The sequence below is a fragment of the Dermacentor variabilis genome, chromosome 1 (genome assembly GCF_050947875.1).
Source record: "Dermacentor variabilis isolate Ectoservices chromosome 1, ASM5094787v1, whole genome shotgun sequence".
Classification (NCBI taxonomy): domain Eukaryota; kingdom Metazoa; phylum Arthropoda; class Arachnida; order Ixodida; family Ixodidae; genus Dermacentor; species Dermacentor variabilis.
Genome location: NC_134568.1, coordinates 116,441,215 through 116,453,731, shown reverse-complemented (window position 1 = coordinate 116,453,731; position 12,517 = coordinate 116,441,215). Strand labels below are relative to the sequence as shown.

Below are 12,517 nucleotides of genomic sequence, written 5' to 3'. Positions count from 1 at the left end.
TCTGAAGTGCGCCACCACCCCGGTTCGATCGACGCACCTGCAGCGGGCTGAAATAGCTTTGAGAGCAGTGCCCCTGTAGGCCGATCCTAACAGTCGGCAACCGGGCGCTGCTTTCGAGTTGAACTATTCTCATATCGCAGCTCCCCTTCGAGCTAAAGGTTTGACACTGATGGACGCGTGTTGTGAAAGGCTTAGAACTCAGGTTATGCTACTTAGCATTACTTTCCGTGGAAAAGAAGTTATTGTAGTCGATGTTCGGGTCACCGACGGCGGCGACGCAAGATACGGACGCAAGGGAGACACGCTCCTCCCCTCGTGATTGCCGCGAGAGGGCGCGGCATGTGAAGGGCGTTTGAAGGAGGAACTCACCGGCCTGAAGGAGGAAAGCGGCTGGTTCTCCGCGAGCGGAAAGGAAGCGGCGACCGCAGAGACCACGACCACGGCAACGACACAGATCCCATGAGAAGGAGAGCTGACGGCCATTTTGGCCGCAATTTCCCAAATTAATGAAAGGCTAGGCAAAATGGACGCCCGACTCGAGGCTTTCGAGAGTCAGCCTCACACGCGATCGGTGAAGCAGAAGCGCCTAGCACCAACGTAGCCTCAACTTCAGTGAGGAACCGCTTCGCGTCCCTGAAAAAGGAGCGGTCCGAAGAAATCAAAGGCGCGATCGCGAAAAGGCGCAATCGACTCGAGACGTCCGGAAAGGATGATGCAGAAGCCAAGTAAGAAGCACAAGAAGAAAACCGGGGGGCATACCACCGTAATCTACCAATGGAACTGTCGCGGGATTCGCAACAAAGAAGCGGAACTATTATTGCACATTGACGGGCATGAAAACAAGCCCGATCTAATTGCTCTATAAGAAACAAACGGGAAACCAAGACTCCCGGGGTACGTCACTTACACGGACCCCACGGAGAACGGGACGGTGGTGCTCGTCCGCAGCAACCTGGCGGCAACTCAACATGTCACGGCGCAGGGTGGGTGCGAGCACACGCTGGTCGAAATTCATGCTAGAGAAATTGGCAGCTCGGGCAATTTATGTGTAATGTGCGCGTACTGCCGGCCGTCACAACGGCAGTACGAATTTGACCGCATCGTGAGCCAGGCGAAAGGGTTGGCGGGGACCAGGCCGCTCCTGATCCTCGGAGACCTTAACGCCCCTCACACAACGTCAGGCTATAAGTTTCAGTCCAAGAGAAGAAAAGCATTGGCCAAAGCAATGGAGGATCACGAGATGGCCCTCCTGAACAAGCCGGACGTAACCACCTGAAGAGGCAACAGTGCCGCGAGGGACACCACGCCAGACCTGTCGTGGTTTTCGGGCACGCTATACGTCTCCTGGAGAAGCGAAGAAGTGGACCTGGGGTCTGACCACAGCGTGATCGGCATCACGATCCGAGGCTCCTGATATCGGGCTGTGCTGGGGACGGCGCGTGTCACGGATTGGGACAAGATGAAAAAGTTTACCCAAGAACAACAAGAGGCATCCGAGGAAGAAACAGGACAAGCTGAAACACAAAGGACCTACACCGAATGGGCGAGGAACCATAAGAAGGCCCTCGATAAATTTACCCAAGAAATCGCAACGACGTCGCAGACACCGTACGTGGACGCCAGACTGACCCACATGTGTGCGGCCCGACACTTGTTGACGCGGCGGTGGAAACGTCAGAGACACAACAGAAAGCTGGCCAAGCGCATAGCAGTCTTGAACAAACAGATCGCCGAGTACGCGGCCAAACTATGTAAGGAAAATTGGCTGAAGACCTGCGACGGCCTAAACGACAAGCTCTCGACGTGGAAGACGTGGTGTCTCTTGAGGCATCTGATCGACCCGCTGAGTAACAAAACTGCGACCAATCGCAACCTCATCAAAGTTTTGAACACGTACAAGGGAAACGGCCGCAGGCTCCTGGAAGACCTGAAGGCCAAGTACCTAAAGACAGAGAAGGGCCAGTACCCGGTGCCCGAGAGGTACGAAGGACCCGACAACGAAGAACTGGACCGGCCGTTTACCATGACGGAACTGTGGACAGTGATAGATGACAGTAACAAGAGAAGTTCACCCGGCAGGGACGCCATAACTTACAAATTACTCGGTAACATGAGCGGTACAGCGGCCCGCGGCCTCCTAGAGCACATTAACGAAGCCCGGGAGAGCTCGCAGTTGCCGAAGGAATGGAAGGACGCCGAGGTCCGCTTTATTCTAAAGCCCGGCAAGGCTCTCACGATAGACAACATGCGGCCCATCGCCCTCACATTCTGCGTGGGGAAGGTGATGGAGCGCATGGTCCTTCGCCGGCTGCAGAAGCACCTCGAAGAAACGGATCAGATGCCAGAGACGATGTACGGCTTCAGGCAACATCTCAGCACCCAAGACGTGATGATCCAACTCCACGAACTGGTCGTCAAGCCGGCAACGAGGCACGTGCCGCGCGGGATACTCGCCCTCGACCTGAAGGGAGCGTTTGACAACGTGTCCCACGCGAGCGTGTTGCAGAATCTAAACAAAACCCGGTGTGGCCGAAAGACATTCGGCTACATAAAAGATTTTCTGTCAAACCGAACGGCGACCATCAGGATAGGGGAGGAGAAGTCGGACCCTGTCGAGCTCGGCGATAGGGGCACCCCTCAGGGATCGGTCTTGTCGCCCCTGCTCTTCAATCTGGGCCCGCTGCCCCTGCCCGATCTACTCAAGCAAATCGAAAGCGTGGACCACGCGTTCTACGCCGACGATATTACGGTGTGGACGGCCCGAGCCGGATCCGATGCCTGGATGGAGGAAGTCTTGCATCGGGCGGCAACGACCATGCACGAGTACGCAAAGTCGTGCGTGTGAGCGGCGCTCCCCAGAAATCAGAGCTGCTCATGATCCAACCGGGAAAATCCAAGAAGGAGCTGCCGCCGAACGTGATTATCACGATCGCCGGAACGACCATCAAACCAACACAGCAGATTAGGAATCTCGGCCTACTACTTCAGAGCGAAGGAAAGGCACAGGCCGCCATCACAAAGATCAAGACTACAACCGAACAGATACTTGGTATGATTCGGAGGGTATCCAACAGAAACCGAGGCCTTAAAGAAGACGATGCCATGCGCCTGGTACGCGCATTCGTCGTGTCGCGGGTTACCTACTCCGCCCCGTATCATGAGCTGACGAAGGCGAATAGGGACACCCTAAACACGATGCTTCGTATGGCAACGAAACAAGCACTGGGCATGCCCATATACTCGTCCACGCAAAAACTGCTAGACATGGGCGCCCACAACACGGTGGAGGAGCTCATCGAAGCCCACCTCTCTAATCAGAGAATCCAGCTCAGTCACACGGAACACGGACGAGCCGTCCTACGCAACATAGTATGGTAGATCGAGCCAGTACCCATCAAGACGGCCCTTCCGGAAGACTGGAAAACGATCATTCAGACAAAACCCCTTCCCCGGAACATGACGCCGGGCAAGGACGACGAGAGGCGCACCGCGCGAGCCAGAGCCCTAGCCCGGAAGCTGGAAGAGAACCCCAGGGTCCTCTACGCGAACGCCTCGCTTCGAAAACACAGTGACCCTGCAGCGGTGGTGGTTACATCAAAAGACAGGCTGATCGTCAGCGCGTCCCTGAAGACAACAGACCCCACAGTTGCCGAAGAAGCGGCCGTGGCCATCGCACTCGCACAGCCGAGCGTGGACACCGTAGTCACCGACTCAAAGACAGCCTACAGAAGCTTCCGCAGGGGGGTAATCTCCTCCGCGACCCGAGCCATTCTAGCCAAGCACAAGCCTCCGGGAAGAGCCATAGAGCTCGTGTGGGTCCCTGCTCACTCGCAGGTAGCAGGCAACACTATCTCTGACTACCATGCCCGAGAAATGTCAATCCGGGCCGAGCACGAGCCGGAAGAGCTACCGCCCCGGTTACCAGCTTTCGGGACATTACCCGGATGTACCGAGAGGAAAGGTGCAGACTACCAGAACCGCACCCCAAACTCACCAGGCAACAACAGACGATCCTGCGTCGAGCGCAGGCGGGATCGCTTGCGCATCCCGTAGAGATGAACCGCATGTACCCCGCGGAATACGATATGCTCTGTCCTTTTTGCAGAAGAGAAAAGGGCACCCTGCCGCACGTCTTGGCAGAGTGCACAAAACTCAAGGCTCCCCTCCTCCCCTTTCGACCAACACCCCCAATCCCCAACCCCTTGAGCGATGGGAGACCTTGTTATCGAGCCCCGCCCTACCGATTCAGCTCGCACTGACGGACAGGGGCTGCTGGAAACCTATAGGTCCCGTAATTAGGGAACCACCCCATGTGGTGCCTGCGTGCACCACCGATTTATGTCGGGCCCAGTAAATGTTGCTTCATCATCATCATGGTTCCTCCTTTTTCGCTTCCTTTTTTTAGAGTGTAGTTTTTGAGAGACCGAGACAAGTTCTGAGGGCTTAGGCATGCACCCTCTGGAGTCTGCAAATATTTGTAGTGCAAGCATTTCCTAGTACAGGTAAGCTGGTACCACAGGAAGCCCAAAAATAGTGTTTCATGTAATTTCAACATTGAGGGTATTGTTGCGCCCCAGGACTCTCCGCCGAGAAACGCGAGAAGGTCTACAATGGCGATCAAACACTTTGTCATGCACGAGATATGAGGGCTCCAAGACGAGTATCTATCAATGATGGTGCCAAGAATTCGATGAGTTCGTGTATATAGTATAGTTTCGTCATTAATCCTCAAAGCATACGGGGGCTTCGCTTTGCAAGTAAAAGCAACGAGTGCACACTTCTCAGGAGAAAGCTCCAGGCCTTGCCTTCTTAGGTATGTTGACACGCCCGTTGAAGCCTTCTGAAGTCTTGCACGGGCTTGTACACGTGTCACTACTGAAGCCCATATGCAAATGTAGTCTGCATAAACGGAGAATTGTACAGTTTGCGGTAATGAATCGGCGAGACCAACGAGCACCAGGTTGAACAGGGTAGATCTGAGTACTCCGCCTTGCGGTACACCACGACTGGTATAGCTGGACGGCGTTGGTCCGTCTTCAGTCAAAATAAAGAAAGAGCGTCCGCTAAAATAGCTGCGTATCCAGTGAAAGGTGTATCCACCAATCAATACAGCTTCTAAGACATCCAGAATTGCATGATGATCTGTGTTATCGTAGACGGCTTAACATCAAGGAATAAGGTCGCAGTGATTCATTTCAGATGCTTCTGGTGCTGTACCTACGTTACAAGGTCAATAACGCTATCTGTTGACGAGCGTCCAAATCGAAAGCCAGCCGTTACCTCCGGATAAACGTTGTAAAATTTCAAGTACCATTCTAACCGTTTAAGGGTCATTCTCTCTATTACCTTGTCGACACAGTTGGCGAGTGTTATTGGACAGTAAGACGACAATTCCAATGACGATTTGCCACGCTTGAGGAGTAGAACAAGGCGACTGGATTTCCACGTGGTAGGCCGTCACGCCGTGATGCGTTGTATAGGCCAAGAAGTGCATCTCGAGCCTCTTGACCAAGGTTTACAAGCGCAGAGTATGTGATGCCATCGGGTCCTGGTGACGAAGATCGCCTGCACCCAGCGAGTGCGGACTCCAGTCCTTCGATGGAGAAAGGAACGTCCATATGAGGATCTCGGGAGCCAGGGGAAACAATAGGAATAGGCGTGCAAGGCTGGAACGTCGGGCCTACTATCCTTGCATAGTAATATTCGGCTGCGTCAAGTTTCCGGCGTCCTTGATAGAGGGCTAGAGATTTAGATGGACGGCGCTGTTGAGGAGCTGTTTGAAGCCCGCGGACTGTTCGCCAGACAACCGACAGAGGTTTACGGGGACCGAGAGATTCACAAAAAGATTTCCAGCGTTGATTTTGCAGTACAGCAAGGCGACGCTCAATTTTCTTTTGAATGCGTCTGGCCTCTCTAAGGTCGTGCACCGATTTAGTCCGTTTGTACTGTCGCTCCGCTCGCCGGCGATTGCACGGAGGTTCTGTTATTCCGCCTCAAAATCCGTGTATTTCTCCGATTGCCGAAATGAAAGCATAGCATCCTGCATGGCTTTGGCGTTCTGAATTTCCAGCCTGGAAAAAAAGCCTTCGTGGCATGCGTCTTCCATAAAAGATTTAAACACGGACCAATCTATTGTTTTTTTTAATTTGATAAAGTCGATTTGGTTAAGCCTTTTGTCTTCAGGTAGGTAGGAATGTAGTAGCTTGCGTGGTTTCTATATCTGCGAACAAATGAACGCAGCGAGTGAGGCACCGCGAGACAAAAGCTAGTTCTAAACAACTACTCTACGTCTGGCGACGCACAAACGTGGGACTGCCATCATTTAGACAGAAAAGTTTATGACCGCAGGCAAAATAAACGAGAATTCTTCCTTCGGAATTAACTTTGATGCTTCCTTAAAGTGAATGATGTGCGTTAAAGCCTCCAACAATGATCCATGGAGCAGGAGGCCCTTCTATAATGTCACTCAGTCTCTGACTGCCGGAACGACTTGATTGAGAAAGGTAACCGCCCACTAGAGTAAACGCAAGTTTGTGTTTTTTCACGGTCAAACAAACATACTGATTACTGTCATGAGGCCGCACTGGATGAACAAGATAAGTCCGTTCACAGCGTATGTATATGATCACTTTGGTGATGTTACTACAAGTCGAGGATCGCAAGGCGTCGAGTATATATATATATATATATATATATATATATATATATATATATATATATATATATATATATATATATATATATATATAAAAGTTGTTCCACGTAACTTTAGCCAAACTTATAAATATGCAAATGCCACGTAGCTAGACAGAACAAAGGTAATGTTGTTTGCGGTCGCTTGGAGATACTCGGATTATTTTTTCATTCCGCCTAATTATACAATTACTCTTAATTAATCATTCAACTTCTGAAATACTGTAATTAGATTACAAGTGTGAATGAGAAAATTGTAGAGCGACATGAATAACTTCCGATACAGCTTTCTGTCGCTCAATACGTACTACATAGAATTGTTTTTTTCGAGCGTGAAAGAAGCCCGCAAATGCACACAAAATTGCCGCACGATTGGCCGTTCGAGGTACTTTGCGTACCTCGAAAAAGTTGTAAAATGACACCCGTGCAGATATGGTCCAAACTTCTGTATGGACCAAACAACAGTCAGGCACTCCTGCTCAGTGATCGTATAGTTCTTCTCGGCATCGGTGAGTACGCGGCTGTCGTATGCAATGATTCTCTCTCGCCAAGAGTTGTTGCGTTGTAGAAGACTGGCACAGATGCTGCGGCCGCTAGCGTCTGTGTGCAAGAGAGTCGGTGCCGTCTCATCAAAATGCAAAGCACAGGTTCAGACGTGAGGACGTCCTTCAACATGTTAACGGCTGCTTCACATTCTTGAGACCAGAGGAAGGGTACGCCGGAAGCAACTAGCTTGTGTAGTGGCGCAGCGGTGGAGGCAAAATTTCGCATAAACCGACGGAAACAAGAAGTGGGGCCAAGGATCGAAGCTTCGCAAGTCTTTAGGCCTTTCTGGGCGAGGGAAGCGAAGAAGCGCAGCAATCTTGTTAGGACATATGCCGTCCTTGCTCACGCCATGCCCTAGGATCTTAATATATCTGCTGGCGAAACGGCATGTCTTCGTGTTGAGCTGAAGAGCAGCATCGGCAAGGCACGCTATAACTTCATCCGAGCGTTGCAGGTTCTGAGGAAATGTTGATGAATATACGACAATATCATCCAGGCAGCAGATGCAAGTTTTCCCTTTCAGGCCATGCAGCACGGTGTCAATCATGCGCTCAAAAGTTGCAGGCGCATTGCATAGCCCGAAATTCATAAAGTCCATTAGGATTAGCAAACGCGCTTTTTTATTTATCGTCTTCGTGCATGGGAATTTGCCAATAGCCAGAACGCAGATCGAGGCTTGAAAAGTATTCTGCGCCTTGTAGCGATTCAAGGGTGTCGTCAATGCGTGGCATAGGATATACGCCCTTTCGAGTGATCTTAATGAGCACCCGGTAATCGACGCAAAAGCGCACGGAACCGTCTTTCTTTTGCACCAAAACAACAAGAGATGACCAAGTGATAGCTGAGGGTCGGATGACTTTCTGTTGCGGCATGTCCGCGACATATTCTCCTATGATTTCTTGCCCGGCTAGAGACACGCGGTCCGGGCGTCGGCGTACTATAGGCGCTTCGTGTGAATGCGATGCGCCGCAACTGTAGTTTGGCCCAGAGTCGACGAATGGACATCAGAATAATTTGCGTACTTGTTCAACAAAGCAAGCATCGGTTGCATTTTTGAATGTGGCAAACCATGATTGCTGATGGCTGCAGTAAGGGCGGAGGGAGAAGCAGTAGCACAAGTAGAATGGTCTTTGGATAGGTTTAAGGGGCACGACAGGCGCTGGGTCGGCCGCCCAAACCACTGTGGTGCGTTGCGGAAGGAGAATGTTCTCCGATGTTGCGTTCGTGGTGGTGACGAGCGCAGAACCATTGTGAAATCGAACCACACCTGGTGCAAAGGCGATGCCTTTATGAAGGCAACGGGAAGAGGGCAAGACCAAGACGTCACCATGGTCAATATCGTTGGCCAGGATGGTAACAATTCGCTGTCGGCCGGGGATGTAGTTCGGTATTTTCTGCAGCGATAAAGCGCAACGGTGCGTAAGTTTCTTCCCCAAGCAAATAGTCGTTGTCGCTAAGATGCACAACGCATTACCCACAGCAAATGACCGCGGAAGCAGAAGAAAGAAAATTCCGCCCTAAAATCAGTTGATGAGCGCATGGGGACAACACAGCTAACTGAATATGGTGCGGAATATCATCGATTAGGACACGGGCAGTACAAAAGCGGAAGGGCGAACAGTGTCCCCTTGGGCTGCAATTAGCGTCGGTCCATCGTAAGGCGTCGTGACTTTCCTGAGGCGGGAACATAAATCAGCATGAATAACGGCAATTGTCGCACCTGTGTCGTCCAAAGCATCGACGCGCCCCCCTTGTACAAACACCGAAAGCATATTGGACAGGGGCGCTGGAGGAAATTGAGTCCTGTTGACGTGTGCAGTTCTTCCTCCAAAGACTACTTCGCTTAGTTTTCCGAACGAACGGTGGAGTTGAGTGAGACGTGTCGTAGTGGTGACATGGTGCGGCGGAACGGCGAAGACGAGTGAGCGACGTCTGGCTGAACGGTAAGGGCTTCGGTCTTCAGTCGATGCGGGCGGAGATGTAGAGCGGAGCGGAGGTGAAGAGAAACGCCGGCTTTGGGAAGAGGCTCCCCTGGAAAAGTTGCGTTGAGACATTTCGAACCCCCGGCGCTTGTCCTGCTGGCGCTTGCTGCAGAAACGTGAAATATGGCCGCGATAGCCGCAATGATAGCACGTGGGACGTGATGGACGCCAAGACGGGTAGTACAGAGTGCTAGGTGCTCCGGGAGCCATTGCAGTCAGATGGGCCGATGAAGGCTCAGGCGGTATGGACGGGATGTTCTGTGGAAGCGCGGCAGCAGCCGACATGTACGTTGTTACCGTTGGCTTGACGTTGCCTGGAGGCGAGGCAGCAACTCTCGCGTATGCTGAGAGGGTAGGAGAGTCGATGGGTTGCAACGTGCGCAGAGTAGGTCAACGACGCCAGTTAATCCCTGATGACCTCACGCAAGGCCGCGCAACAAGGCGGACTGGGGTACACCGATGACGATGGCAAGCCCATTGATTGTAATTATTTGCATATCATTGTTCTTGTCATCACACGCACTTGTGCGTCCGCCGTTGAAGAATATTCGCCAAGGTCCGGATGAAGGCCAAGAGACTCAAGTTCGTTCAGGCGCTGACACGTTGTGACGATGTCGCCGATTCTAGCGGGGTCCTTGATGACAAGGGTATTGAAGACGACTGTTCTAATGCCTTTCATAATGTGACGTACTTTGTCTGACTCTGACACAGAGGAACTCACACGGCGGCAGAGCGCAAGAACATCCTTGTTATAAGATGTGTACGACTCGCCTGGCTGTTGTTGGCGAGTATCGAGGGTTTTATTTGCGATGGTAGAAGAAACCGCCGGGATACCAAATACATGACAGAGCTGCCGCTCAAAGGAAGCCCAGTTAGTAAAGTCTATCGCGTGATTGAAGAACAACGTATTCGCCACACCCGTCAAGCAGAAGGAGACATGGCGGATTGAGAGGGTCGTCCCAACTATTAGAGGAACTTACTCGCTCGTTGTCGTCCATGCAGCCAGTCCTCCACATCTTCCCCACGAAGACCAGCGAAGAAATGGGGGTCACGCTGGTGGCTGCTGAGGATATAAAGGTTGGGTTGCGGTGTCGGAACGGTAGCGGTAGAAGTGGAGGGTGGGTCGGCCTGAGACATGCTAGCGGACAGTGGGCGCAAGCGGCGGCCTGAACGAAGCTCCAGGGGGTAAACTGAGAGGGTCGGATATGAGGATCGAAAAGTCACTTCCACCACGTATGAAGTCTGTGTTGGAGCGACATTTGTTTGGCTCGAGTACTCGGCATCACACCAGCAAAGGCACACACCCGATGATGATGATCACGTGGAACTGAAGATAAGGATCGATCAAGTAGGACGGTGATGATAACATATGGATGAAGAAGCCGAGCGTAATAAACGCGCACAGCATATATATATATATATATATATATATATATACATATATATATATATATATAGCGAGAGAGAGAGCGTGTATCAACGTCTTCACGCTGTACCCGACGTAATGCACTGCAAAAACAGGATGACGCTGTCCGAAATATCTTTTCGCGTTTCGGCTGGTGGACCAGCCCCGTAATTGAAGGCTCGTCCACCAGCCAAAACGTTAACAAAAGAGGTATTTCGAAAAGTTCGTCGTCCTATGTCTGTGTTTTAAATACAGCGTATTTTTTTTTTTCAGCTGCGCCAAATTTTTTGAGGATTGCCTATGGCAGATAGTACGCTTGTAACCCTTGATCCAAATTACTCGATAAGGCGGCCATTACTTCTACGAGAAATGAAAATGGTCAATTTAATAATTATCGTAATTACACTAATTAACGTTTTAATTCTTTACTTTACGCCACACATTTCAATCTGCGAATTATAGCCGCTGAATTCGCCCGGTGTATCCACTTAGAATGAATTCTCTGGACAGCACCAGTTCCAAGATATTAATATTCAAAGTGTCCGTTGAAATGCATTGGTGCTCCAGCTACTTTTGTGCTTCAATGCATAAAACAGTGGTTTCTTAGAAAAATAGAATTACAAAGTATCTTTAATGGCGCACATTCTGCCGAAAATTTGCGTAAACACGTCAGGCAAGAAAACTAGACAAAAGCAATCTTTGACGCTCAGTGGTTTCTCGTGCCTTTATAAGGCCCACCAAGGGTTGGTGCAAGTGCTTGCACCACTGCGAGCAAAAGTTTCGAGACCAGCAGCAGCAGCCAAAAAGTTTTAAATTCTTTGATGAACACGGCATGCGCAGCCCGGAATAGGGATATGCGCTGCATTGTACCTCTCGATATGAGGCTACATGGCTGCGAAGTGAAGCTTTGCCGAAAACAAAAAGAAAAAAGAATTCAGCAGCACCAGTGGTCTCTAAGCTATATTTTTCTGACTATTGCACACCTACCCACAGAAAAACGTTCGGAATGCGGAAGCTAGGAGTACGGTGAGATATTCCTGCGGGCCCGGCAGTCTCCAATGCAGTGGCTAAACTTGCGAGGAAGTGGGAGGCTTCCGAAGGGCACTTCTTAGCTGCAGACTGGGTGTTTTCGCCGCCAAACACTTAAGCTCCTTCTTTGTTTTTCCGCATTCAGAAAACATTTGCATGCAAATGTACATGTTACGGGCATTCGAAGACAGGGCATGTATGTAAGGAAACGATGCTTGCTTCGATGCACTATGGAGATTCCATGCCTTCGGTGTCTCACGTGCCAGCTGATGCTGCTTGTTCTCATGGAGAATATCCGGATGAATTGGGAATAAGAAGGTGTTGCACTCTCACCAGTTATAGCGTAGCCCGTGAATGTCAGCCTAGTTGTGACAGAGCACAGGGTCATATTCCACGTTTGTCTACACCCGTATACTATAGTAACCTCAAATAGTAAACGCGCAAGTCCGTAAACCGTAAACGCAAACCGTCAGTCTCTTTGAAACACCTTAGCGCTTCAAGAACACTTGCATGCGCTTGATGCTTGAAGCATACGAAATTATTTTGAAAGGCAACAGTTTTGTGAGCCCGCCGCTTATTAGCCTAATGAAAAAGGGAATCGCATATCTTCGCCATATTTAGTATGGGAAAATGTCTTAGACCCGCCGTGGTTGCTCAGTGGCTATGGTGTTGGGCTGCTGTGCACGAGGTCGCGGGATCGAATCCCGGCCACGGCGGCCGCATTTCGATGGAGGCGAAAACACCCGTGTACTTAGATTTAGGTGCGCGTTAAAGAACCCCAGGTGGTCAAAATTTCCGGAGTCCTCCACTACGGCGTGCCTCGTAATCAGAAAGTGGTTTTGGCACGCAAAACCCCACTATT

The 12,517-nt window shown here is 50.8% G+C and overlaps 1 protein-coding gene across 1 annotated transcript; it reads left to right on the top strand.

Moving 5' to 3' along the window:
- The first annotated feature begins 1,459 nt into the window (after window positions 1-1,459).
- On the top strand, window positions 1,460-11,476 carry LOC142582231 (uncharacterized). The gene is made up of 2 exons (XM_075691730.1): window positions 1,460-2,430; window positions 11,359-11,476. Exons 1-2 carry the CDS (start codon window positions 1,460-1,462, stop codon window positions 11,474-11,476), a joined length of 1,089 nt encoding a protein of 362 aa, XP_075547845.1.
- The last annotated feature ends 1,041 nt before the right edge of the window (window positions 11,477-12,517 follow it).

What these genes read in the sequence shown, in the direction of transcription:
- LOC142582231 (XM_075691730.1), top strand. Translation starts at nt 1,460, where the DNA reads ATGAAAAAGTTTACCCAAGAACAACAAGAGGCATCCGAGGAAGAAACA. An exon ending in GTCGTCAAGCCGGCAACGAG is followed by an intron (nt 2,431 to 11,358) that starts GCACGTGCCGCG and finishes TGCCTTTATAAG; the next exon opens with GCCCACCAAGGGTTGGTGCA.